The sequence below is a fragment of the Dermacentor albipictus genome, chromosome 10 (genome assembly GCF_038994185.2).
Source record: "Dermacentor albipictus isolate Rhodes 1998 colony chromosome 10, USDA_Dalb.pri_finalv2, whole genome shotgun sequence".
Lineage (NCBI taxonomy): Eukaryota > Metazoa > Arthropoda > Arachnida > Ixodida > Ixodidae > Dermacentor > Dermacentor albipictus.
Genome location: NC_091830.1, coordinates 66,296,631 through 66,322,992, shown reverse-complemented (window position 1 = coordinate 66,322,992; position 26,362 = coordinate 66,296,631). Strand labels below are relative to the sequence as shown.

General features: G+C 46.4%; 2 protein-coding genes across 2 annotated transcripts in view; one reads left to right on the top strand and one right to left on the bottom strand.

Annotated features, from left to right (window-relative positions):
• The window catches only part of LOC135899794 (uncharacterized), a 69,472-nt gene extending 53,002 nt beyond the window's left edge, over positions 1-16,470 (top strand). The window contains exon 13 of the mRNA XM_070527494.1: positions 15,813-16,470. Coding sequence (XP_070383595.1) covers positions 15,813-15,834 — 22 coding nt within the window. The 3' untranslated portion in view covers positions 15,835-16,470. The remainder of the gene's footprint in view (positions 1-15,812) is intronic.
• Positions 198-25,557, bottom strand: LOC135899817 (uncharacterized). Its single transcript, XM_065429169.2, has 7 exons — positions 25,241-25,557; positions 24,034-24,169; positions 11,423-11,467; positions 11,273-11,338; positions 9,896-9,961; positions 7,122-7,570; positions 198-885 (listed from the first exon to the last, which is right to left on the bottom strand). The coding sequence occupies exons 2-7, from the start codon at positions 24,056-24,058 to the stop codon at positions 736-738; spliced, it is 801 nt and encodes a 266-aa protein (XP_065285241.1). The 5' UTR covers positions 24,059-24,169; positions 25,241-25,557; the 3' UTR covers positions 198-735.
• Between the last annotated feature and the right edge of the window lie 805 nt (positions 25,558-26,362).

The following is a 26,362-nucleotide window of genomic DNA, read 5'->3' as shown; positions in this document are numbered from 1 at the left end:
GACGTGCGTCCTGCAGGACCTTTATTGAAGTTTGTCCAATTCAATCGAACACTATACGAAAGTAAAATTGATTGCCCTTGCATGAGATGTTAATTGTTTTTTTAGCACGGCGTATGTTTCGGCTAGTTGGATAAGCAATACTGCTCAATAAGGTCTGGAACACAACTCGATACGAACAAAAAAAAACTACACCAAAATCGCTGATTTTCAATTACTCTTATTCACATATCTCCAAGCACATGAATACTACATGCCACACACAAACAAAAGCAACAAAAACGAAAACAATACGCAAGAAAGCACTTCGAAAGTCAAGAATAACACCATGTCCAAGCCGGTATCACTCAACCGTAGCTCAGCGCCATGAGCCGTTCCCTGATGTGGATATTATTGCGTCAGCAATTACTTGATCGTTTTTTAGAACATGCCGCAACGTCTGCCATAGACTTGCGATTTAAATCGCAAGGGTGAGGACAGAAATTAGAATGCCAACGGTATTTGCCTCCAGCAATTTGGAATTCTTTCCAAATGCCTTATTCCCACCTCTTATGTCCGATAACATTTGCGTCCACTTTCAGGAAAATTTAGTCCTATACTCTTCAGTATTGAAATGGGGATCTAGTCAACCAGTGTGTCACTGAAGGAATTTTCAATGAAATGCGGGGCGCGATGATATACTACCTTCGAACTGTTGCGCCGCCAAATGTAAGAACGAGGTCATGTTTAGCAATGCTGTCATCTAGGAGTGTCCGCTAACGAAACGGTTGGTATGCCAAGTATTGATCCAGTTGTTAAGTCAAGAGCTGACGCCTGCCGTGGGGTAGGCGGCAGCTGAACTTCGTCCATGATGCCAGTGTGGTCTTCGTGGTCCTGCACGTGGTTCACCTGAGAAAATACAACGGAGACGGGAGTCACAGGTTGCTCCAACACAGCTTTCGAAAGTGTGGTGACGTAACTTTAATTATCCACACGTCTATTAGAATAACACAAGGAGCTCGAAAGGGGCGAAATTCTACTCAAGAGAGGCACAGGGTTAGGAGGAATGATGACATCAAGACATTGATAATCAAAGCACAAAATTGGCTGTGGTACAACAGGCCTAATCGGAGATCAAATGAAGGGGCCTTCATCCCTAGCTGACTTAAACTGGTGCTGTTAATTGCATTACTATCATTGGTCATTAAATTTTTTAATCACTATCAGAAAGTGTCTCACCTTTAGAAAAATACAGCCTTTATATGGACAGCTAAAGTAAAACTCTTGCTTGGGCTAGTTGGTTCATGCTTGAAGTAGGTAAAGGCAAGGCGCAGAAGACCAGGACTTAGGAAGAAGAACACAAACAACAAGACGGGCGCTTTCGCAACAAGCCTGCCTTATGTAGGTCATTCACTCCGAGTCACGCACAAAACTTTAGAAATAAAAAACAGCAATCTATCGACCATTCAGGAATGTTATCTGCACAGCTATCGAAAGAGCAGCTATCGTGCGGGTTTTATCACTGACTGGGCCTTAGGCGTTTGAAGTGTGTTATGTTGCGGTTACATTGGTTGGTAGTGAAGTGTAGACGGTACTTTTTATGTCTGGTTTTTTGGTCCCCGTTGGCTTGGAAAAAGGCTGTACTAGATCAGTTGGCTCCTGTGCTGATCCACGTGTGGTTCTTGTTTGCTCTTTCGATAGCTGTGCAGATAACATTCCTCAATGGTCGATAGATTGCTGTTTTTTACTTCTAAAGTTTTGTGCGTGACTCGGAGTGAATGACCAACATAAGGCAGGCCTGTTGCGAAAATAAACTTAGTTGTGAGTGGCGCCCGTCTTGTCGTTTGTGTTCTTCCTAAGTCCTGGTCTTCTGCGCCTTGCTTTTACCTACTTCATGGACAGCTAATGCTTTCAAAGCACTGAGAGTATTCTGCGGTTGAAGAATGCCATATAAGTAAAATATGTGATTAGAAATACTGGAGTTTTGTAATCGTAAGGAAATGTGCACGCGAAATAGCGACCAGTAATATGATACGCGCGAATTGCACTCCGTCCTCCTCTCTGTCTGCCATTATTTCCAGCTTCGCTTTCCATGAGTGAAAAAGGAGAACGTCTCCACTGTCATTACGAATATCAGAAATACTTAGGACACAGCTTGTTCAGCGTTCGCAACAATAGTTATTGTTCACAAATGTTCCGGTATAGCCGGTCATTTTCCCTGATGTGCTCTCTAGAGCCCCTGGTGGGTGCGCATTCATATGAACCGCTCCATCTTGTAAGTTCACCGTGTGAATTTCGGCCCACTATTGTATTTGTGGGAAAAAATGCTCGTATCCATTTAACTCCAACGATAACTCGACAAGAACACGTGTCATGGATTGTTTCCATTGCAATTTTACCAGAAAGAAGTACCGAAGGGGGTTTGGAGCTAAGTCACAACATAAGCCACAATTCTACATATATATTATCTTAGCCACCACTGAACCCGCGACTGACACACACACACTCCCCGTTCAACACTGCGAAAAATGGGTATCGCAGCAGAAGTTATACTCTAGTTACACCGGCAGCTTAACCACGGTTAAACTTAACCGGGGTTAACTCGCTCAACCGTGGTTAACGCGAACCATAGTCCGCTAGAGTGACACTGGCTATCCCGATCACGGTTAATGGTCTGATGACGCGTCACGTGATGTATTGCGTACAGCCTTAATTTTTAATAATTTTGCTCCGACGTTTGATTGCAGCGGTGTAAAGATGTTATTTTAGAGCGCAGCTCTTTGGCGTCCGTTCCTGGGTTTCGCGTCGTCGTCGGCGTTGTCGTCGGCGTTGTCGGCGTTGTCGTCGGCCTCGTAACCAGCTCGCCGACGAATCTGCTGCTCCGCCGCCGCGCATGCGCGCTGTCGGCTCTCCGGGCGAGGGAGGATGATGGAAGGGAGGAGGAGAGACTGTGGAGGAGGGCTGGCTACACAAATGGCTCTTTGGCGTCCGTTCCTGGGTTTCGCGTCGGCGTTGTCGTCGGCCTCGCAACCAGCTCCGCCCCCCTTTCATCCCCCCAGCGCTAGCAGCGACCGACTGATACCGCTTTCGTGAGTCCGCTACCGCACTCACGAAAGACGTCGTGCACTTCCTGCAACTCGCATTAACCGTCCATCGATCCACACCGATGTTAGTAGTGGGGGACTTTAATGTTGACATAAAGACCAACAGCAATTTCCTAACTTATGCGGGAGAACATCCCGTTCCTCTCGCTCGTAACGCGTCCCACGGCTGTGACAACCTCGCGAGGCACTTGTATAGATCTCGTCTTTGAGAATCAAGCATTGGTGTACCAAGTCGAACATATATCAGTCTATTTCTCCGACCACAAAGCTTCCTTCATGACTGTCAAGAACTGTTAGTGGAGTCTTTGTTAAACGAATACGTGTGAAAAATAAAAAAAAATTCTGCGATAGCGCATACATGTGTTGCTCGATTTCTTTGCCTCAATCTATCGAAAAGGTGAAACAGCTTATTTGCTGCGCTCAAATTTCGCATTAGGAAGTAACGTAATCGTCGGTAATTTTTTTCAGCAATACAATTGTCACATTTGAGTGTTTTAACGTGTTAGACTGCGTTTTGCACGGGTAGGTTAGTATTTAGCCTAATTTGGGAATAATCTGCAAACGCTGGTCACAGTCGACCGTAGAGTTAGTTTTACGGCCGACATAATCCGCCATTTTGCCCGCTTCCGAAACGTCGGTTGCATTAAACCGAGGTTGCCAAGCTCGGTTGGCGGTCAACCGCGGTTAGCGGTCTAACTGCAGTTTTAGACTCTCAAAACTTTTGTTCGCGATTGTGTACGAAATCGGACAGGCCGCCATGGGAATATGAACCTGGCAACGTTTAACGCTAGAACGTTATCTAGTGAGGCGAGTCTAGCAGTGCTATTGGAGGAATTAGAGGGCAGTAAATGGGATATAATAGGGCTCAGCGAAGTTAGGAGGCCAAAAGAAGCATATACAGTGCTAAAAAGCGGGCACGTCCTGTGCTACCGGGGCTTGGCAGAGAGAAGGGAACTAGGCGTCGGATTCCTGATTAATAAGGATATAGCTGGTAACATACAGGAATTCTATAGCATTAACGAGAGGGTGGCAGGTCTTGTTGTGAAACTTAATAAGAGGTACAAAATGAAGATTGTACAGGTCTACGCCCCTACATCCGATCATGATGACCAGGAAGTCGAAAGCTTCTATGAAGACGTGGAATCGGCGATGGGTAGAGTGAAAACTAAATACACTATACTAATGGGTGACTTTAATGCCAAGGTAGGCAAAAAGCAGGCTGGAGACAAGGCAGTGGGGGAATATGGCATAGGCACTAGGAATATCAGGGGGGAGTTATTGGTAGAGTTTGCGGAACAGAATGATATGAGGATAATGAATACCTTCTTCCGCAAACGGGATAGCCGAAAGTGGACGTGGAGGGGCCCGAACGGCGAGACTAGAAATGAAATAGACTTCATACTCTGCGCTAACCCTGGCATCATAAAAGATGTGGACGTGCTCGGCAAGGTGCGCTGCAGTGACCACAGGATGGTAAGAACTCGAATTAGCCTAGACCTGAGAAGGGAACGGAAGAAACTGGTACATAAGAAGCCGATCAATGAGTTAGCGGTAAGAGGGAAAATAGAGCAATTCCAGATCAAGTTACAGAACAGGTATTCGGCTTTAACTCAGGAAGAGGACCTTAGTGTTGAAGCAATGAACGACAATCTTGTGGACATCATTAAGGAATGTGCAATGGAAGTCGGTGGTAACTCCGTTAGGCAGGATACCAGTAAACTATCGCAAGAGACGAAAGATCTGATCAAGAAACGCCAATGTATGAAAGCCTCTAACCCTACAGCTAGAATAGAACTGGCAGAACTTTCGAAGTTAATCAACAAGCGTAAGACAGCTGACATAAGGAAGTATAATATGGATAGAATTGAACAGGCTCTCAGGAACGGAGGAAGCCTAAAAACAGTGAAGAAGAAACTAGGAATTGGCAAGAATCAGATGTATGCGTTAAGAGACAAAGCAGGCAATATCATTACTAATATGGATGAGATAGTACAAGTGGCTGAGGAGTTCTATAGAGATTTGTACAATACCAGTGCCACCCACGACGATAATGGAAGAGAAAGTAGTCTAGACGAATTCGAAATCCCGAAGGTAACACCGGAAGAAGTAAAGAAAGCCTTAAGAGATATGCAAAGGGGGAAGGCAGCTGGGGAGGATCAAGTAACAGCAGGTTTGTTGAAGGATGGTGGACAGATTGTTCTAGAGAAACTGGCCACCCTGTATACGCAATGCCTCATAACGTCGAGCGTACCGGAATCTTGGAAAAATGCTAACATAATCCTAATCCATAAGAAAGGGGACGCCAAAGACTTGAAAAATTATAGACCAATCAGCTTACTGTCCGTTGCCTACAAACTATTTACTAAGGTAATCGCAAATAGAATCAGGAACACCTTAGACTTCTGTCAAGCAAAGGACCAGGCAGGATTCCGTAAAGGCTACTCAACAATAGATCATATTCACACTATCAATCAGGTGATAGAGAAATGTGCCGAATATAACAGACCCTTATATATAGCTTTCATTGATTACGAAAAAGCATTCGATTCTGTCGAAACCTCAGCAGTCATGGAGGCATTACGGAATCAGGGTGTAGACGAGCCATATGTAAAAATACTGAAAAATATCTATAGCGGCTCCACAGCCACCATAGTACTCCATAAAGGAAGCAACAAAATCCCAATAAAGAAAGGCGTCAGGCAGGGAGATACGATCTCTCCAATGCTATTCACAGCGTGTTTACAGGAGGTATTCAGAAACCTGGATTGGGAAGAAATGGGGATAAAAGTTAATGGAGAATACATTAGTAATTTGCGATTCGCTGATGATATTGCCTTGCTTAGTAACTCAGGGGACCAACTGCAATGCATGCTCACTGACCTGGAGAGGCAAAGCAGAAGAGTGGGTCTAAAAATTAATCTGCAGAAAACTAAAGTAATGTTTAACAGTCTCGGAAGAGAACAGCAGTTTACAATAGGCGGCGAGGCACTGGAAGTCGTAAGGGAATACATCTACTTAGGGCAGGTAGTGACGGCGGATCCGGATCATGAGACAGAAATAATCAGAAGAATAAGAATGGGCTGGGGTGCGTTTGGCAGGCATTCTCAGATCATGAACAGCAGGTTGCCATTATCCCTCAAGAGAAGAGTGTATAATAGCTGTGTCTTACCAGTACTCACCTACGGGGCAGAAACGTGGAGGCTTACGAAAAGGGTTCTACTCAAATTGAGGACGACGCAACGAGCTATGGAAAGAAGAATGATAGGTGTAACGTTAAGGGATAAGAAAAGAGCAGATTGGGTAAGGGAACAAACGCGAGTTAATGACATCTTAGTTGAAATCAAGAAAAAGAAATGGGCATGGGCAGGACATGTAATTAGGAGGGAAGATAACCGATGGTCATTAAGGGTTACGGACTGGATTCCAAGGGAAGGGAAGCGCAGCAGGGGACGGGAGAAAGTTAGGTGGGCGGATGAGATTAAGAAGTTTGCAGGGACGGCATGGCCACAATTAGTACATGACCGGGGTTGTTGGAGAAATATGGGAGAGGCCTTTGCCCTGCAGTGGGCGTAACCAGGCTGATGATGATGATGTGTATGAAATGCTCATAGATACGTAGTTTAAAAAGCTGCGCTGTAGTATACATCTCCTTCTTTAGCTTAAATGTACGAACAAAGAAAATGAGCTGTAAAGCTTACGCTGCAGACTCGCTTAGAATACTCTTGTAAATTCAGGCAAAGGAATAACAGTTTCAAAAGCTACCAGTGTAGCTGAATATTAATTTATGGCCCACCATCAGTGAACGGCTACGTATAGGACAGCTGCACCTCCATCAAGCAAGGGAAGCTGTCGCGCATCGCTCTAAAAACACAAGCGCTTCATCCTGTGCGTGCGATTATGTTCCTGCGTTTGTGTCGTTTTAGAGCTTCGCAGCGCAATCTCGCATCCACGCCTCCGTCAGAACGAAGGAGTGCGGTCAGAGTATCCTGCCGTTCAACTGAACATAGGTCACTGCAGCGTACTAGCTGCGTTTCGCATTACCTCGTCGGAGAGGGTAAGCAGAAGTTCTTGCAGTGCGCCCGGCGAGGACCTGAGCTGCTCCAGGTGCCTCTGCAGCGTCCGTTCTGTGGGCAGCGGGGCGACGATTTCCTTCACAACGCTGTAGCCGCGCGATCCGCACGCCAGTCGCACTTTCAGCGCCTTTCGAATGGTGCCGTCCGTCCACTTGGTCCCCCTCATGCTCGCCTTTCCCATGCCGTCCAGCTGATCAGGCGCCAGAAAGTGTCCGACCTGTTTCTTGAGCCTCTCGTACTTTTGCGTCACTTGGTTCTTGCCGCGCTGCGCGAGCGATAACCTTCGCCGTGCGCTTTCCAGCTGGTCTTCGAGTTCGCCTATGCGCTTCCACAGAGCAGCGATGGCTTCCGAAGAACCAGCTTGGCCCTCTTGCGAGGCGGCGAGAACCAAAACGTCGTTCCTCGTTGATGAGTAAGCTGCACGAAAAAAAGAAAGTGTACCCGTAAATTAGGCACGACCTCTATCGGGGAAAGCAAGGACACGTGATTTCTGCCTGTATAACGCAACTCCAAAATAGTAGCAAGATGCGCTTGCATAATGCCACGTGTATGTACTTATATTTCACTGTGACCACCTGTCACCGCCCACAAGACCCATCTTTCTGTATTGGAAGTTTTTCGAATGCTATCGCTGGTTGTATCTGTTCGCCTATGCTGTTGCCGAGCCTTCTGTTACCAGACTGCATCCACGACGAGGGTAGTGGTGTACTTTCTTGAAGATAGGCAAGCACAAGGGATTACTCTGGAAGGTTCAGTGAGTTGTGTATAAATAGTTGACGCGTCTGTGCTGGACTTCGTCATTTTCGCCGATCAACGAGTGTGGTCGCCGCTATCATAGTGATATGTGTTACTTGCTTTTCCTGGGCACAGGGTTCGCTCAGTAAACAGTTAGTTTCGTGACTTGCGTTGCACCACTGCGGTTTCTTCACCGTCAATGCAACGAGACAGTATGAAGCAAAGGGCTGCCTCTGTCGCGAAGCCCCGAAAACCAAAACCATCATGAGCTTCAGGCAAAGTCCATGCATTTGGGTGGTTACGCTTGTATTGATCGTTACCATAACATGTAAACGCATAGATATAGATAGGAAGGGGGAGCGCTGAGAGGTTAGCCGGATTAGAAACTAGAAGCACCCTGGCGCGATACGTGCGATCCGTTTCTGTACGGTGCAGTGAACTGCACATGATATATTCAGGAGTCTTCTTGCTACTTGTCACGAGAGGCATTGTCGCCCCGTCCGAGGCGAAAAGTGAAATACTCAATAGGAAGCGTTCCCGGGTACAGCCGACAAAGCAGGGTGGCCTCTCGTGCTGACAGAAAAAAAAAGCGCACAGAACGCAACCGTTGCTAGGTGGGACGCATGCAAAAATGTTGCCGTTATTTTATTCTTAGAGGTGGACTATTCTTGAAGTGTTACTGAAAATACACTGCAAGCAAGAAAACCGTTTTCAGCTGCGCGAAAACACTAATATAAGTTGTGTATTACAGTATTTCATTTCTGCCACGCTTTCTTAATCGCAACTCTAACTATTCCCCGCGTTTGCTAACGCAAACAGCCACAAAGCTGAAAGATTTTATTACTCCGATGTTCGCTTTCATTCGCACAACAATTTAATTTAACCTTGTGGAAAAGCCGGCGACATATTCTATGCTGCCGCATGCATTTTTTGATTCTGTTGACGTTGCTTACAAGTTGATCGAGTGTGCACGCGGGGTTCATGCAGTTCGCGTTAGTTTCCTTTATTCGTGCCTGATAAAACTCCCAGCCTTGTTTTATTTACCTGTATATAGAAATTATATGGACACTCCACGCGCATTTCCGCCGTCGGCGTCACTGTGAGGTTCCGTATAAAGTATAAACCCCATGCAAGCGATCTTGCACGCGACAGCGACAAGCGACGCGATGGATCGCGTTCGCTCGTCGCCTACAAGTTGCACCCCATGCGAGCGATGACTTCGAGCGACGTCTCCCCAGTCTTGCCGGTATGAGGGCAGCAATATAGGCGCCGAAACTAGCGTGACGCGTGCTTTATTAACTTAAGTTGATGTATTTTACTGTAAAAAGCAGCATAAAATATTTCTGAAAGTCTTGCAGTAGGTTCTTATCCTTGCACCTATAAACATTCAGTCGTTTGCTCGTTCCGTGCGACAATCGGAAGTAGTGGAGTTATGTACATCCAGTTCCGGTTTTGCGCTATTGGCTAGTCGCTCATAGCACTTCCGGGCGACGAGCGACGAATTCTAGATTTGCAAAACCGAGCGATCGCGCGACAGGACCGAGCGATCTGTTCAAGCGACGGCCCGATCCGTCGCGCGAACCCGTCGCTCGTCGCTGTCGCGCACAAAATCGCGCTAATGGGGTTTAGCCTTAAAGGGCAAGTGTGATATAATCGTCGCCGCCCGCTGTATGCTGTATGTGCGAGTGAAAGCGTGAGTGTGCAATCGCGGCTCACACTCACTTTTCTTTGTTTGCCTGTATACTTCTGTTCGTCCAGTAAATCCCCAATTGATAGTACGCGCTCGGGTTGTGTCTTGTCTGAGTGCCCGTTTCTCACGCTCTGTTTCGAGTGCAAGATATTTTACGAATTCGCAACGTTTATAGTCCATAATAAACAAATCACTCGAATCCGCGTATATTCTGCGACACGGTTGAGTGCGCACTGCTATCTGATGCTACAAGACGAAAACCATTGCGTCTTATGCTTGTGCCGACTAAAAAGGCACGTGCAGCAGCGACGACTTACGTTCTGCATGGCCTTCGTTTGCTTGCAGAGTGGCTGCAGATGTGGCCACCGGGGACAGCTGAATGCCTGCATGCGACACAGCGAAATCTTACAAGCAGAACTGCCGAACAAAGCGATTGCCATTAGAATCGTGTCCTCTTAATACCTTGTGTAGAACACAAAAAAAGAGTAATTTGTATCACGGTAGGGAGTGGCGGCTAACAGCAACACAAAAATTAAATGATGAGATATAAGGGGGTGTTGGTGAGCGCGGATGGATGACAATAAAAACCTTTGACAACCTTTACGTAGACAAAAATATTGCATGACAAACTAAAGAAAACAATGAAGGAGCCTGCCGTGGTCTCTTTCCGGGCTATACATGTATGTAGTCACCTGTTAGCAGAAGCGTTCTTACTATAGGTGTTGCGTGTTTAAGCTATTGGCTCCAGATCATGCGGGCGAGGCTATATAGTGAATGGTAGCTTGGTGAAGGTTCACCTAAATCTGGTGCAACTGGTGCATTGCACTAAGAACAAAAACAGCGCAAGAAACGGGACACAGAAAAGAGGTAAGCACTACGCACACCTCCAAGTCCAGGTTTATTTTGCGTTTCCAGATCGCTCGTCTGGGGGGGGGGGGGGGGCTTAAATTGTGGCGCTATCACGCAGTTTTTGGATATCGCGGGCTTTCTTTAAGGGCAAGTACACGAAATTCACTCAATGGTACTTGTCTTTAAACACTTCAGCCGGCTGTATTTAAACGTGATCCACAACTTTCACATTGGCAGCTTCTTGCTGAAGCCAATATTTAAAAAGTTGGTCAATTAGTTCAGACTAGTTGACTTTGCAAAACGAAAAAAATGTATTGCACACCAGGCCGTGGGATTCTCAACGCCACCGAGTTGGTTTCAGCCCCTGGGTCATTCCGCGGTTTTTAAAACATTAATTGGTTACCTTTAGCTGGACATCCTGCATTGTACGCCCGAAAATTCAGGTGATTCTTAAGTGCTATAAACTAACAGCGTATAGGTACCAACTGTTGATTTATTGATTTCCTATGTACATCTACAATGCCTCATCTCGTCGAAATCATTTAGATAGTAAGACCTATAGACAGCCACATTTTTCATATAAAAATAGCACATACGCGATACGTAACATGTACGCCGCCTCAGGACGTAAACCTTGGCTAACAGACTTTGAAGAGGCGTTCATAGTTTACACTGTCCTTACCTGTATATATTTTGGGTCGCTCCAACAAAACATTCAGTTGAAAGTCAGTGTTGCATTTAGCTCTCCTTGTCCCGTTTCATGGGCTGTTTTTGTTCCTAGCCTCATGTGCCAACTGTCCCGACAGCAAACTCTGCTGAAGTGCAATAAAGGCGCAGAAACTTACATTCAACCCCAGCCGGCGCAGTCACAAGGACCCCCACACCTACATCTTCTGTAGAACACTGTGAACCTACAGAGATCACGATAGATAAGCATGGCATGCAAGAAATTCAATGCAAATAATTTTCGTGGGCTGAACGCCCACTGTTCTTACCGTTCGAGTAGCTGCCAGGCAGGTCATCATGAGTACAACTGGTGGCTATAGTATAAAAAAGACGCATAAAGATTAGCTGCCGATCTGGTTCAAAAATAGAAATAGGCGACCCATAGGCGCCGTCTACTGGGGGGAGGGGGAACTCCGGGGCCCCAGCCATCTCCAGATTTTTCCGGAGGATACAGAGCTCCCACACCCCATCCCCACTGGCGATGCCAAAGCCTAACCTCGCCCCCCCCCCACCCCCTGAAGTGTCATCACAAGAATTTTGTCACCCGCATCATTTCAGGCTTCGTTTGACTTGCCTCGACCTTTTCACTTAAAATTTATAGTGGCCAATAGCTTACTACATCCAAGGCGGCACGTCAGCTGGGGCCGATGTTGGATACGTAATGGCATTTCCTGGCCCAGTGATGGCCCAAGGCTAACAGCGTGGTTCCAATATTGGCTGTGCCATTTTAAATACATGCCCAATGGTGGCCTAAGGTTAACAGCAAGGTTCCAATATTGGCTGTGCCATTCTGAGTGCTTGAGCAATGATGGCCTAAGATAAACAGCGTGAATCGAATATTGGCTGTACCACTGTGATAGAGATCCAAGGCTGGCCCTGTTTGCACATGCAACAAACAATATTAGCATTGCGATTCAAGAAGGCGGCAAATATTGGACCGACATTCGTGTGGATTTGCCAACATGGGTTACTAAGCTGGCTTTTTTGAAACAACACAGGGCTTGAAGTAAACAAATGTGTCAAGCTTAAGTAACGTTTAAAAATTGGAGGACGCTTAAGCTTCGCCTTCAAGAGTGGAACGCGACAGCGTTCTTGTCGACCCGCCAAGGGGTGTAAGGCAGTGGGCCACAGGGCAGCCATCATTTACGAGGCGCCCCGCATCGGACGCGGTGAGCGTCGAGCCATATGGTCGAGCAACGCGGCGTTCGGCGCAGCAACGAAACGTGCGCCTGAGCAAGCGGAACGAACCAAAGAACTCGGTATCTCGGAGGAGGAAATGATGCACGCCAGCCAAACGTCGTGATCGGCACGGGCAGAGAGATAGACAGATAGTGATCTAAAGAAAGGAAGGACGCCCGATTTTGCAGAGGGAGCAAGGCGAAGCGTTGGCAGGGGAGAGAGAGTCCGGGCAACGACCCCCCTCGCACCGGTCCTTTCACAGCTCCAATGCGCGCGTGGCGCGCCATCTGTCGAGGCAGCGCCCTACATGGAGAGGAGGGGGTCTTCTGTGTTTGCCGCAAGATGGCTCTGCGTGTGCGGAAAGCGCAGAAGAAATGCAGCGGAAACGCACTTCGCTACTCGTGTAATTGCGACTTCTGTAAGTTACATGTTCATAATTACCTATATACGCTGCAGGATAACTTTCCACGGCTCGTTTCGAAGGCAACACCGCATTCACTAGAGGCGCGTTTGTACCGCTTGGAAGCATCAAACTCGTGGCTGAGTGGTAGCGTCTCCGTCTCACACTCCGGAGACCCTGGTTTCTCACCCAGCCCATCTTGGAAGTTGCTTTTTATTTATGAAGTGCCTGCCGTTATTTATCGCACACGGTCAACGCCGCGGACGCCGACACCCGACGCCGACGACACCGGCTTTTCTGCGACACGAGCTCCTTAACGCTATCGCGTTAAAATGTCAATATAAACTTAACATATGGAGTTTTACGTGTCTAAACCACAATGTGATTATGAGGAGCCTCGTAGGGGGGCGGTGGCGGATTTGTACTAAGCGCGTGTGGTTCTTCCATGTCAACTCCATGCATGGTACACGGCCGTTTTTGCACATCGCCCTCACCGAAATGTGCCCCCTAAAGAGAAAAGCCAATGCACAACGTAGCAAGCAGGGGAAGTCGCATAACGGGCAAACAAGCCACTGCTTTATTGATCGTGCATGGGAAGATGAGTTTGGCATAAGAAACAACGGGGTATTGCGTATATGCCTGCGCATTGTATATGTTGCATGTGCGCTTCGCGGTTTTGGAGGATCACGATTCTGAGGAGAATCAATAATTACAGTGCCTCAGAGATGATAGAACCATTTTATATTGCATTGAGATGGAGTGCATATGTATTAGAAAACTTTTGCTGGTTTGTTTGTTTGTTTGGCATGCATAGCACGTTGCGGTGACATAATCATCATGCTCCTCTTCCAAAAAATGAGTTTGTTCGTGCATGTGTAGTAGGCTCTTTGTATGAATGCCCCTGACAAAGAAAAATTTGTTGAAAGTTTGTGCTTGTCGGTGTCGATACGTTCTCGTCTTTGCCTGCCTTTGGCACGGCGCATTCCCGATTTTTTCTTTTTTTCGGCCTAACCTTCCGTCCTTCAGACCCCACTTGCCTCTCCCCCACGCACCCACGTGAGCCTGGCCCACGCTATCAATCAAGCGCTCAGACAGCTACAAGCCGCTGTGTCGAATTTGCTGCTCTCGCAGGCAGGGAGGAACGCGACGGGGTCACTATTGTCCTCCTTGTCTCCCTCCTTAACTGACGCCTAAAGAACGCCGTCGAGCTAGGTCCAGCGGGGGGAATGTGTGGCGTTTACGCCGTTTTCTCCGTTCACCCCTTCCTTTTACTCTTTTCTTCTACGCATAGCTAGCTCACCGACTGGGTGCAACACCACCTGAGAGCTTGCAGTCTTGTCCGTTCTTGTCAGCGCTATCATATCGTGAAAACTGCTCGCTTGCGCTCGTCATTCCTACTGAGAAGCCTACATCTTGAAATGCGCAGCAAAGTGGCCACGAATTCTTGTGTTAGAATTATTATTTAGAATGACACAAAGCTGAGCTAGTTGGTAAGGATTCATTATGCAGAAAAGAGGACAGGAAACAAAAGTAGAGGAGTGGACAACACGAACGGCGTTCGTGTTGTCCACTTCTCTACTCTTGTGTCCTGTCTGCACGCGTCCCCTCTTTCGTGCAGAATTAATATGGGCGAAACAACAAGTAGAAAAAAGTCCGCGCTGGTGGCCACCGTCTTCGATGTGGGATGAACTCAAATACACAGAAGTGTTGATCTTACAATGGCGAGGGCATTTGTTTTGCGCGTTATAAGTTTTATAAGGAGCCAGACGGAGTGAATTAAGAAACGAGGCAGCAAGTTGTGTGTTTTACAAGCAAGGTTGTTTCAAAGGGCTAAATTTCAGGATACTCTTGCCTTTATAATTATGTCCAGCTGCTCAACCCTTTTTCTTTTCACTTTTTATTTCCACGATTTGCGTGTATATTACCGTTGAAAGTCTAACATTTCTCATGATTTCGCGGCGTCCTTAACGTTGAATTTTTTTCCATTCATGCTCAGCACTGCATCAATTTTGGACGGCATAAACAACGAGTGGTGGCGATTGCAACGTTATACAGCGCTAGATCATTTTCGAAGTCCCTGTAGTGACGGAACGCAATTAAATTATTTCAGGAATCAGCAGGCAATCTAAAATGAAATGGTAATCTTCACAGCTCAAAAATACTGCTATCGCAGTACGTTAGCGCACAGCAGAAACAATCACTGAAGTATGCTTTCCTATTTTATTCATTTCTTGCCAGCGGAAATTGAGGTGCTGATAAATTGCTCGTGTACACCCATCAACATTTACTGAGCAAGAACGCTGTGAGCCGAATCGACAATTCTTTTGTGATGTTTTAGGATGAATGTTATAAACTGCTGCCAACCCAAGCAATATGACGCGGTGTATATATTACTGAAACAGCCATGGCTAATGTAGAGTGCCTGTAATTACATAGCTCTTTTTATTCGCAATCTTTAAATAGTGCCCGGAGTAGAACACGTGTAAATCTCTGTTTATGAATTTCACCCAAATTCCAGGACTTCGATTGTATCAAGCCATGCGCGCTGCCTGATCCTGCTAGTCATACCGAGGAACCGCGCTTCTTCTTACTGTTCTAGGTAAAGCATAATATCTAACCGGCAGTATTTCTTTTCATACAATGAATGCCTATTTTGCTAGTGTTTCCAGACCTAACTTCTCGTATATTACACGAAAAATTTCGTACGAAGGCCGCATTGTGTCTACACTATCTGAAACTATGCTTTTTGTGCTGTAGCAGGTTTTGCTGCAATTCTTTAATTATAAAGTTCTACGCTTACTAGGAGTGGGGTGTAAACAAAGCGGACGGGTCCTGCGCATTTTATGTTTGCGTTCTAAATATTCTCTGTTACACCTTCTACGAAATGTGCCCTATATGTTGAAAAATAGTAAAGAGTGTTACCTAACAAATCTCTTGCAAAAAATTTCTTGGTTCAACCCTTCCAACTCTCTGCTCAAACTTGTATTCTAGCGGTATGTCGATTTTTCAAACGAGAACACTGCCACATAATTTGTCATGCCAACATATCTGATAATATTTCTTTTTATTTTATGTGCAAGCATCTCCTCCAAGAAATCGTGAAGTCGCTATGGGAAGTGGTAGCAAATTCAACGAAACCACCGCGTTATCGTGCTCCTCGGAGGCCTGACCAGCCCGCCGTCATGCAAGCACTGGCCAACGTGCCTACAGACGTCAGCTCCCTGCCCTGAAACCCCTGGTCAGCCCACCGTCCTCGGCACCTTGTCCAATTCCTATCCTGAGGGCACTGCCTGTAAATAAACTGAACATAACCGAGCGTCTCCCATCTAAGTCCATGGAAAATGCCTGTTTGTGCAAATTTATTCGCAAATGAACTGTCATAAAAGTGAATTTCAGTATTCTTTTATTATTATTTGCAAGTGTAGAGGACTTCTGTTTCTTGACATAATATCTTTTTGTCGAGCTTTCCTAGCTACTATTGAGGAAGACGGCATGGGGACAATTCCTATCAAAAATGCCGCTAGCAAAAGGGGCACAGTAAGATTGGCTGCGTACTCTAGAGCCAGCGTACGTACGGTATTCGTCATGCAAACCACATTGGCTGAAAGCTGACATTAATAATGGCGATGATATGGCTCAACACGGGTCCTACGCTGGCAGCACAACGGCTGCTGCATTGGCATAACATTGGTCCAATCGTGGCTTTAACTCTGGGCCAGCATTAGATTGGGTTGCATATTGCCAGTATGCCAACACTGGCTGAAGACTGGTACAAAGTTCTGCCAAAATTGGGCCATGCTTGGACCATTGCTGGTGTGCTGCGTGGTATTATTCTTGGAGCGGACGAAATCCTGACAATAATGACATGCGCATTAGAAGCCTTTGCGGCGGCAACCGCCTCCGTATTTTCTCACTTCAACATTATTTTTAATTTCCGCTGTATACACCATGCACATACACAATATATTCAAATCTATACACAAATCAAACTTTAATATGTTTCTGAAAGAGGAGGTAGCCGACTAACCCTTAATTTTAAAGGTATGGACAGCCTATACCTAGAGAATGAATATGTTGATGTACGCTCAAATCACTTCAAATTATTTTGCGTGCTTCTTTGACCATTAAAAATGCCCGCAGGCATCAGTGACCCCTACAGCAAAGTCTTACCAATGACTTATGAAATTCACGTGAATGATCTGTGTTTCAACATTGCTTCTCTTTCCAGTAAGTAATGACAACGACTCACGAAACACAAAAGAGAAACTCTTCCAATAAGTTAGATTTATTAGGGATGGAAACATCGTCACTTGCATGTAGAAGTCAAATATGTACAGGGTGTCCCGGTTAGCCATGGTTCAAGATTCATAAAAAAAATGCAATTGCATCACTCGAAGAAAACCTAGTGCATATAATTATGTAACTCGAGCGGTACCGTCTTAACTATAGAACTGTCAGTGAGGCATTTTAAGCACAGCCGAGGGACATCTAAGTGCGGCAGAGTAAGCGATGTACTAATTGCGCACTAATTTTTATGCGAAGCATATTACGAGGGCTCAACCCAGCTCCTCAGGCGCGGCGGTGACCATGAAATCACATGACACCGTGACGTCACGACAGAGGAGAAGTGGCTTTGGCTCAACTCTTGCAAGACGGGCTGGGTGGGAATCGAACCAGGGTCTCCGGAGTGTGGGACGGAGACGCTACCACTGAGCCACGATTACGATGCTTCAAAGCGGTACAAAAGCGCCTCTAGTGAATGCGGTGTTGCCTTAGAAACGAGCTGTTTCTAAGGCGTGCGTCTCTTGCTCAGGCGCACATTTCGTTGCCGCGCCGAACGCTGCTTTGCTCGACGCTCACCGCGTCCAATGCGGGGCGCGTAGTCGCTGCCCTGTAGCCCATTGTCTTACACCCCTTGGCGGGTCGACGGGAACGCTGTCGCGTTCCACTCTTGAAGGCGAAGAAGTAATGCATGAGTTGTTTCTTCGTCTAGCCGAACCAAATATAGCCAAGCAACAGCAGTTCACCAGGCTAAACAGTGGTTCAACAACTAAAATAAAGGCTAGTATGCTTCGCATCCTGGGCTTAACCTTACCTAAGCCACAGCCATTTTTTTTTTTCCGACACACAAATAAACCCCGTGAAACATGAAAAAAAAATACCAAGTGAGTGCGCTCCCACCCGCATCTGGAGCAGCGCCCTCGAACAGGCTCCCTCCGAGTTAGCTACAACAAAATAAAGAAAAACATCGTGAACGAGCTAGTGCGTTATCTGCCTCACACCGGCCGAAGGAACATGCAGCGTTTGGTGTTAGTTGGAAACAACCTGTGATAGCTGTTGTCTTAGCGTAGATAAAGTGCACGGATGGTTTTTTTTTTACCTATCACCACAAAAGCGAATTGACAACGCAAGTGTTAAGGATTAAAGGTGCGTGTTGTTTCTTCCGATTCGCCATGTCTTTATCTAACGAGCAGAAAGAAAACACGATCCTTGCCTGCCTTGGGAGCTGCAAATGGCAAAAGAGGAAGGCCGCATGCATACATACATTATATACATACATACATACATTTTATATATATATATATATATATATATATATATATATATATATATATATATATATATATATATATATATATATATTAGTCATGGCAATGTGGCCGTAGCCTGAACGCATCAACTATTGTAAAACCTAAGACAAAGCAGCAGCTTCCAGAAACAGCGGCGGAGGGTTCCATCTTTGAGTCCTAAGCCTCCGCACGGATGTTCTAGCATTTACGTCCTCAAACCGCAATAAGCGTACCTAACGTGGCCGGCCTGGTACTAATGTCCAAGTCATCCGTGTGGGTATTTCTAGATCAATCAGCCTTTCGCTCGCACCATTTTAACCATCACCAATGGTTGGAAGATTTATATATATATATTAGGGACCTGCAGAATCGTCTGGATTTCTTGAACTGGGTCCTCAAAAAGCCGATGAGTCACTGGACTTTTTGAGCACCATCATGCGCACACATGAAGTCAATTTTTGCAGAAACGCCCAGGCAAATTTCCATAATGCACACTATTGGAGTGATTCCAATAGACAGTGGGTAAAGCGCATAGGGCCCCAGTACCAATGGTCGCTCAACGTGTGGTGCGGAATTCACGCCGGTGCTATAATCGATCGCATCCTCGATCACACACTGAGTGGACAGCGTTACGCGGACGAAATCATTGAAGGAGTGGTCGATGAGTTTCTCAGCGAAGTCCCGCTGTTACGTCTTCCGCCTCTGTGGTATCAGCAGGATGGGGCGCCAGCACACAGCAGCAGTCGAGCACGCAACTGGCTGGATGCGACTTTTCATGCGCAATGGATTGGAAGGCGCGGGCCTGTAAATAGACCGGGTAGGTCACCTGACCTCTCTCCAATCGATTTCTTTCTTTTGGGTTATGTGAGAGATTGCGTTTACATGATCGAGACAACGAGGACCGATGAGCTCAAGGCAAAAACAACGGATGCCTGCTGTAGAATTCTAGCGTCGGTCACCGAGAAAGCCACAGAAGATGCGATAATGTAGGCTTAGTACTGCGTAGCTGCAGAAGGACATCTATTGGAACGCATCCTCTAGGCAACAGCTGGTGTTCAACGGGGCTTAAGAATTCACAAATAAGGGCCACTGAAATCCAATGTTTTTCTTCTGTTTTTATGTACACGCGTCCCGATTCGGCCCATTTAGAAGCGTGCGTGTGTGACAACTTTAGTCAATATCCTGCAAATGACCGGGCAACTTCCCGGGCATGCTGGATGGCCCAAAGGCGGTCCTGGCGATCCGAGCTAGTCAGTGTGGTACATTTACTTTTTTGAACGAATCGGTTTTGCCTTTTTTCTACATGTGGGTCGCTTCCCTGTCTGTTTATTTCGCTTCTATATTTTTGCAACGAGCTTGAATCTGCAGCAGGTATACAGTTTCATCAAATACAAAACCGTCACTTTAATTTGGCTTCGGTCCGAAGCAAGTTTCTGGCGCGAAATATAGCTGCGCATGCACTTTTTCGACGCGGTGCGAGCAAAGCCGGGATTCTGAAAAATTCTAGGCCTCTTCCATTGCTTTTCGCATTTCGTGCATGGTCAGAGCGGCGCTTCGGCAGCGTTATCAAAGGCCTCTTGTTATCAATATGATCAGTCGGCCTTGAGAGACTGTTGGTGCTCCTTCCGTATCATCATCTCGGCGGGGCGCTGTCTCTTTCCTCTGGTTTGAGACAGGCAAAGCAGCTGCTTTCGATCAGCTCATTTGCGGGCGCTGCTTTATGATTCGGGTGGGAGTGCAGTCGGCTGTAATTTTTCGTATTTCTAGGGGTTCCTTCACCAGTCAGAAAAAGTTAGTGCGCAATTAGTGCGTCGCTGAAAATACCGCAGGGAAATGTCCCTTGGCTGCGCCTGCAAATGGCTCATTGACACTTTGATAATTAGGACAGTGCTTCTCGAGTTAGATAATGAATTATAATTAACTAATTAAATTTTAGTAACGACAAATTTACTGGCGGCTACCACTGTACTGAAAACCATATGCACTAGTTTTTCTTCGGAGTAACGCAATTTCTGTTTTTTAAAGACTTGGTGCACGATAGTTGCGACACCTTGCACAATGCACTCAATAACCGAAATGAGCCCAATTGGGATTCCCTCTAAATCAGAATCAACAGCAGTCATGCGCAGTAGCGCTTATACTGGAACAAAAAAAAAACAAGAAAGAGTATGCAATTCCTCCGGAAAGGCGAAGCAGGTTGAAGAAAATCTGTTGTTCTTTAACCTACTTGGGAAAGGGGAAGCAGTATTAGTGATAGCGAAGTAGACGACAACTCCACGAAGGAAGATTACGCCACCGAGTGACGCCAGATGCATGGTGGAGCGAGTAGGCTCACGGGGTGAAATTGAACTGTCTACTACTATGAGGTCTTGTACATACTCATATAAGGCCTTCACTTCAGTGAGCACTCCTTCGAGGTCACACGAAGCTTTTTCAAGTGCAACTGATAACAAAGTTAATATGTACATACATGTATATATGAGGATAATGAATACCTTCTTCCGCAAGCGGGATAGCCGAAAGTGGACGTGGAGGAGCCCGAACGGCGAGACTAGAAATGAAATAGACCTCATACTCTGCGCTAACCCTGGCATCATACAAGATGTGGACGTGCTCGGCAAGGTGCGCTGCAGTGACCACAGGATGGTAAGAACTCGAATTAGCCTAAACCTGAGAAGGGAACGGAAGACACTGGTACATAAGAAGCCCATCAATGAGTTAGCGGTAAGAGGGAAAATACAGGAATTGCAGATCAAGCTACAGAACAGGTACTCGGCTTTAACTCAGGAAGAGGACCTTAGCGTTGAAACAATGAACGACAATCTTGTGGGCATCATTAAGGAGTGTGCAGTGGAAGTCGGTGGCAACTCCGTTAGGCAGGATACCAGTAAACTATCACAGGAGACGAAAGATCTGATCAAGAAACGCCAATGTATGAAAGCCTCTAACCCTACAGCTAGAATAGAACTGGCAGAACTTTCGAAGTTAATCAACAAGCGTAAGACAGCTGACATCAGGAAGTATAATATGGATAGAATTGAATATGCTCTCAGGAACGGAGGAAGCCTAAAAACAGTGAAGAAGAAAGTAGGAATTGGCAAGAATCAGATGTATGCGTTAAGAGACAAAGTCGGCAATATCATAACTAATATGGATGAGATAGTTCAAGTAGCTGAGGAGTTCTATAGAGATTTATACAGTACCAGTGGCACCCACGACGATAATGGAAGAGAAAATAGTCTAGAGGAATTCGAAATCCCAAAGGTAACGCCGGAAGAAGTAAAGAAAGCCTTAGGAGATATGCAAAGGGGGAATGCAGCTGGGGAGGATCAGGTAACATCAGATTTGTTGAAGGATGGTGGGCAGATTGTTCTAGAGAAACTGGCCACCTTGTATACGCAATGCCTCATGACCTCGAGCGTACCGGAATTTGGAAGAACGCTAACATAATCCTAATCCATAAGAAAGGGGACGCCAAAGATTTGAAAAATTATAGACCGATCAGCTTACTGTCCGTTGCCTACAAACTATTCACTAAGGTAATCGCAAATAGAATCAGGAACACCTTAGACTTCTGTCAAGCAAAAGACCAGGCAGGATTCCGTAAAGGCTACTCAACAATAGATCATATTAATAATATTTGGGGTTTTACGTGCCAAAACCACTTTCTGATTATGAGGCACGCCGTAGTGGGGGACTCCGGAAATTTTGACCACCTGGGGTTCTTTAACGTGCACCTAAATCTAAGTACACGGGTGTTTTCGCATTTCGCCCCCATCGAAATGCGGCCGCCGTGGCCGGGATTCGATCCCGCGACCTCGTGCTCAGCAGCCTAACACCATAGCCACTGAGCAACCACGGCGGGTACAATAGATCATATTCACACTATCAATCAGGTGATAGAGAAATGTGCGCATTATAACCAACCCTTATATATAGCTTTCATTGATTACGAGAAAGCGTTTCTGTCGAAACCTCAGCAGTCATGGAGGCATTACGGAATCAGGGTGTAGACGAGCCGTATGTAAAAATGCTGAAAGATATCTATAGCGGCTCCACAGCCACCGTAGTCCTCCATAAAGAAAGTAACAAAGTCCCAATAAAGAAAGGCGTCAGACAGGGAGATACGATCTCTCCAATGCTATTCACAGCGTGTTTACAGGAGGTATTCAGAGACCTGGATTTCGGAAGAATTGGGGATAAAAGTTAATGGAGAATACCTTAGTAACTTGCGATTCGCTGATGATGTTGCCTTGCTTAGTAACTCAGGGGACCAATTGCAATGCATGCTTACTGATCTGGAGAGGCAAAGCAGAAGAGTGGGTTTAAAAATTAATCTGCAGAAAACTAAAGTAATGTTTAACAGTCTCGGAAGAGAACAGAAATTTATAATAGGCAGCGAGGCACTGGAAGTAGTAAGGGAATACATCTACTTAGGGCAGGTAGTGACGGCAGATCCGGATCATGAGACAGAAATAATCAGAAGAATAAGAATGGGCTGGGGTGCGTTTGGCAGGCATTCTCAGATCATGAACAGCAGGTTGCCATTATCCCTCAAGAGGAAAGTGTATAATAGCTGCGTCTTACCAGTACTCACCTACGGGGCAGAAACCTGGAGGCTTACGAAAAGGGTTCTACTCAAATTGAGGACGACGCAACGAGCTATGGAAAGCAGAATGATAGGTGTAACGTTAAGGGATAAGAAAAGAGCAGAGTGGGTGAGGGAACAAACGCGAGTTAATGACATCTTAGTTGAAATCAAGAAAAAGAAATGGGCATGGGCAGGACATGTAATGAGGAGGGAGGATAACCGATGGTCATTAAGGGTTACGGACTGGATCCCAAGGGAAGGGAAGCGTAGCAGGGGGCGGCAGAAAGTTAGGTGGGCGGATGAGATTAAGAAGTTTGCAGGGGCAGCATGGCCACAATAAGTACATGACCGGGGTTGTTGGAGGAGCATGGGAGAGGCCTTTGCCATGCAGTGGGCGTAACCAGGCTGATGATGATGATTACATGTATATATATTGGTTTCGGAAAGCTGGGCATGCCCCAGCCCTCCCCCCGGAAAAATGAAAACTTTCGGCCTATGGGACGACCGGATCTTTACCAGAGCAGAGGTCTCCTGGCATCCTGGCCTCACAGCCCATCCCTCCACCCCGCCCCCCTTTCCGGAACACAGGTGAGATCGTTTACACTAGATCAAGGCGACTGACTTCAGCGCCCGGTTGCCTTGTCTTGCGTGTGTGGTTGATGTGAACTGGGCAGACATTGTGTTTTACACACTGTTTAGCCAATAGGCATTGACAACTCTGGGTGCTAACAAACGTGGATAACTTGAGTCGGGCTTCTCATTGCTGCACGTCCTGTCAACTATTTAAAGCTTAAGGCTGCACTCTTTTGACCAATTCCCGGAAGATCAAATGGCATAAAGTGCATTGCCCTGCTTAGCAGAAAGCAGAAGCAACCAACAAAAGTGCCCACTAGAGATGGAAATAGTGACTGCACACTCGAATGACACCCCGTGCACCTAAGCAGGCCAAATTTGTGTTATGGCCTGCATCCCCCCTTTTATGCCTATAGGGCAGTGGGTGTGTATTAGATAAAAAAAACAATGCTGCAAGTAAAACTAATAAGTTTGCGTAAGCGTGCACATATTCAGACCGTAATTGGTTTGAAGGACACGCAATTAGAACACGTTTGTAATATTCAAGCTGCAAAGTCATTTACTCACGCGGCACAGGAGTCTCTGTGGGCATTGCAAGTTTTCCGTGAATGAAAATGCTGGGTACAGCGTCTGGCTTCAGCTTGTCTTTTTCCCCGAACTTGCTCAGAATCAAAGGCTCGAATCGGTCCTTCGAGAAATGATCCTAAACGTGAAACGAGATAGATTGAAAGCACAATTTGTGTGGCAGAGCTTTCGGAAATCAGTTCACTGAATTCTACACAAATAAATGCGAAGCGTACAGTTGTGTTTATATTCTTACTATGCAACATGTAAGCTATTCTATTGTTTGGACGCATGCACCACACAGGTTTAATCGCATGCAGCTTTACTATTATGCAAACAGGTTGCGCAAGCTATGGCGAAATGCACAAAACAAATCGGGTGAATGCCACTGTCAGGCAAAACGCAGCGACGTAACGGGGACAAAAGTGATGTGGAATGCCCATTCGGTGCTTTTCGGTAAAGAATAAAAAACATTAATTAAATGAGATTTTCTTTAGTTGGCTCTGGTATATGGCTCTTACCTGACATTACATGTAGTGCGTGTGATTTATTGTTTAACTGCGTTGAACAGGGGTGGGCCCACGGACAAAATTTCGTGCGTCCATTCTGCATTATATAACCCGGTTTGCCTTTCCCTATAATGCGATGTGACGATCGAATGACGTTAAAACGTTGTGGGTTAGGCAATTAAGCCGTCTCGCTGGAACATTCTACGTAAATTTCATTCCTGAAGCCTCATGCACGATTCGCCTCCAATAAGCATTACTCAAAAGGACCGACTAACGACATAGTTCTAAATAATTGGTTTAGTGTGCATCGCCTCGTGATAAAATTTTCACAGCTAAAGGACCTAGGTTGTGGAAGGGCCTCCTAGCATGTTGGAATTGTTTGCCAATATACAAGCAGTATAACAGACAATACCTAATACACACCCCTAATTGACAGAAGCTTAAGAAACGCGTATCTTAACGAATTTTAGTATATATGATTCTAACAGTGTGGTTAGCATATCAGTTGTCTCAACACAAGCTAACCACTGCGATTAGCTTCATTTAAGGCCAACATTGCTCGCCTGTGATCCAGGAAGGAGCAGTGCGCCAAAACGGTACAAGACGAAACAGCAAACGACGCCCGTGGTAAAACCCTGGGGGCATAAACCTTTTCGAACAAGCATGCCGGATACGGCGTGATTTGAAAATATACAACTTACCTCACAAAGACGCGCCGACGATATTCCGTCGAAGTTTGGGCGGCCGATTCGATGCAGCCAAACCTTTCTTCGTTCCACATCACGCCTGCCCGTCGGCAAGGAAAAAAGCTTCTGTTCCTCAGTGAAGCGAAAACGACAAGCGTCGGTACAGCAACTCACGAAAAACGCTATAAACAGGCAGACGCGCTGTCTTGAACGACGCGCTCTGGAAGGCTGCTACCGACGCTGAATATTGCGACGCCTGCACCGACGCGCGCAGACGTAGTTGCAGCCAAATGGCGCCGGAAAGCCGTCTGGATCCTCGCGCTTTTCCTGGGCTGAAAAAAAAAAGAAACATTCTAAAGGAACGCGCCATCACGTGACGACAGTCGACCAATCGGAAGGGGGAGACTTGCTCCGGACGGCGCCGCGTAGAGAGAAAAGTGGAGAGACGGCGCACGGTTGAGAGCGGGGGGAGAGGGGAAGGAGAGAGGATAGGGGACCGGCGAGCTTCAAACGATGGCGCTACTTCTGTTCCTTGAGGCGCTTTCGTTTGAACTAAAGCCCTCAAACAAATCAAAACAGCGATATCGTCTGAAGTTTGCCGCCCCGCACATGAAGGGCCACTCCACGAATGGAAGAAGCACCGTGCTTTGAAGTTCGCCGCCCCCCTCGACGGCTCCCCGCTGGGTTCCCTCCTCCCTGCCATCCTTTGAAGTTTCCCGACCCTTCCACAGCCCTCTCGCCCCCTTTCCATCTCCCCGCGCAGTCACGTCGCACCACCCTCATTTCGTTTCGTCTCTCTTTTTCTTTTTTTGTCTCGGAAATAAGCAGCGCCCGCTTTTTCCTTCTGTCGCAGTTGCAGGAGTACGCCCCGACTACGATACGTGCGGTGCCTCAGTCGTGAACGTGCTGCCTGAAACGGCGCGCTGCCAGGTGGCCCCCTAGAGACCGTGACGAGTTGTAGAGCGTTCGGTCTCGTAAAATGCGTTACTGAAAGAAGGTACATATGTTTATCACTCTGGGGAAGGAGGCGCGTGTGAATTATAATGCCGGGTATCGGAGTCGCTACAAGAACATTAACGGACCGCCGTATACTTGCGTCCTTGTATATCACACAGATAGCTGCTAAATCTCGGTGCA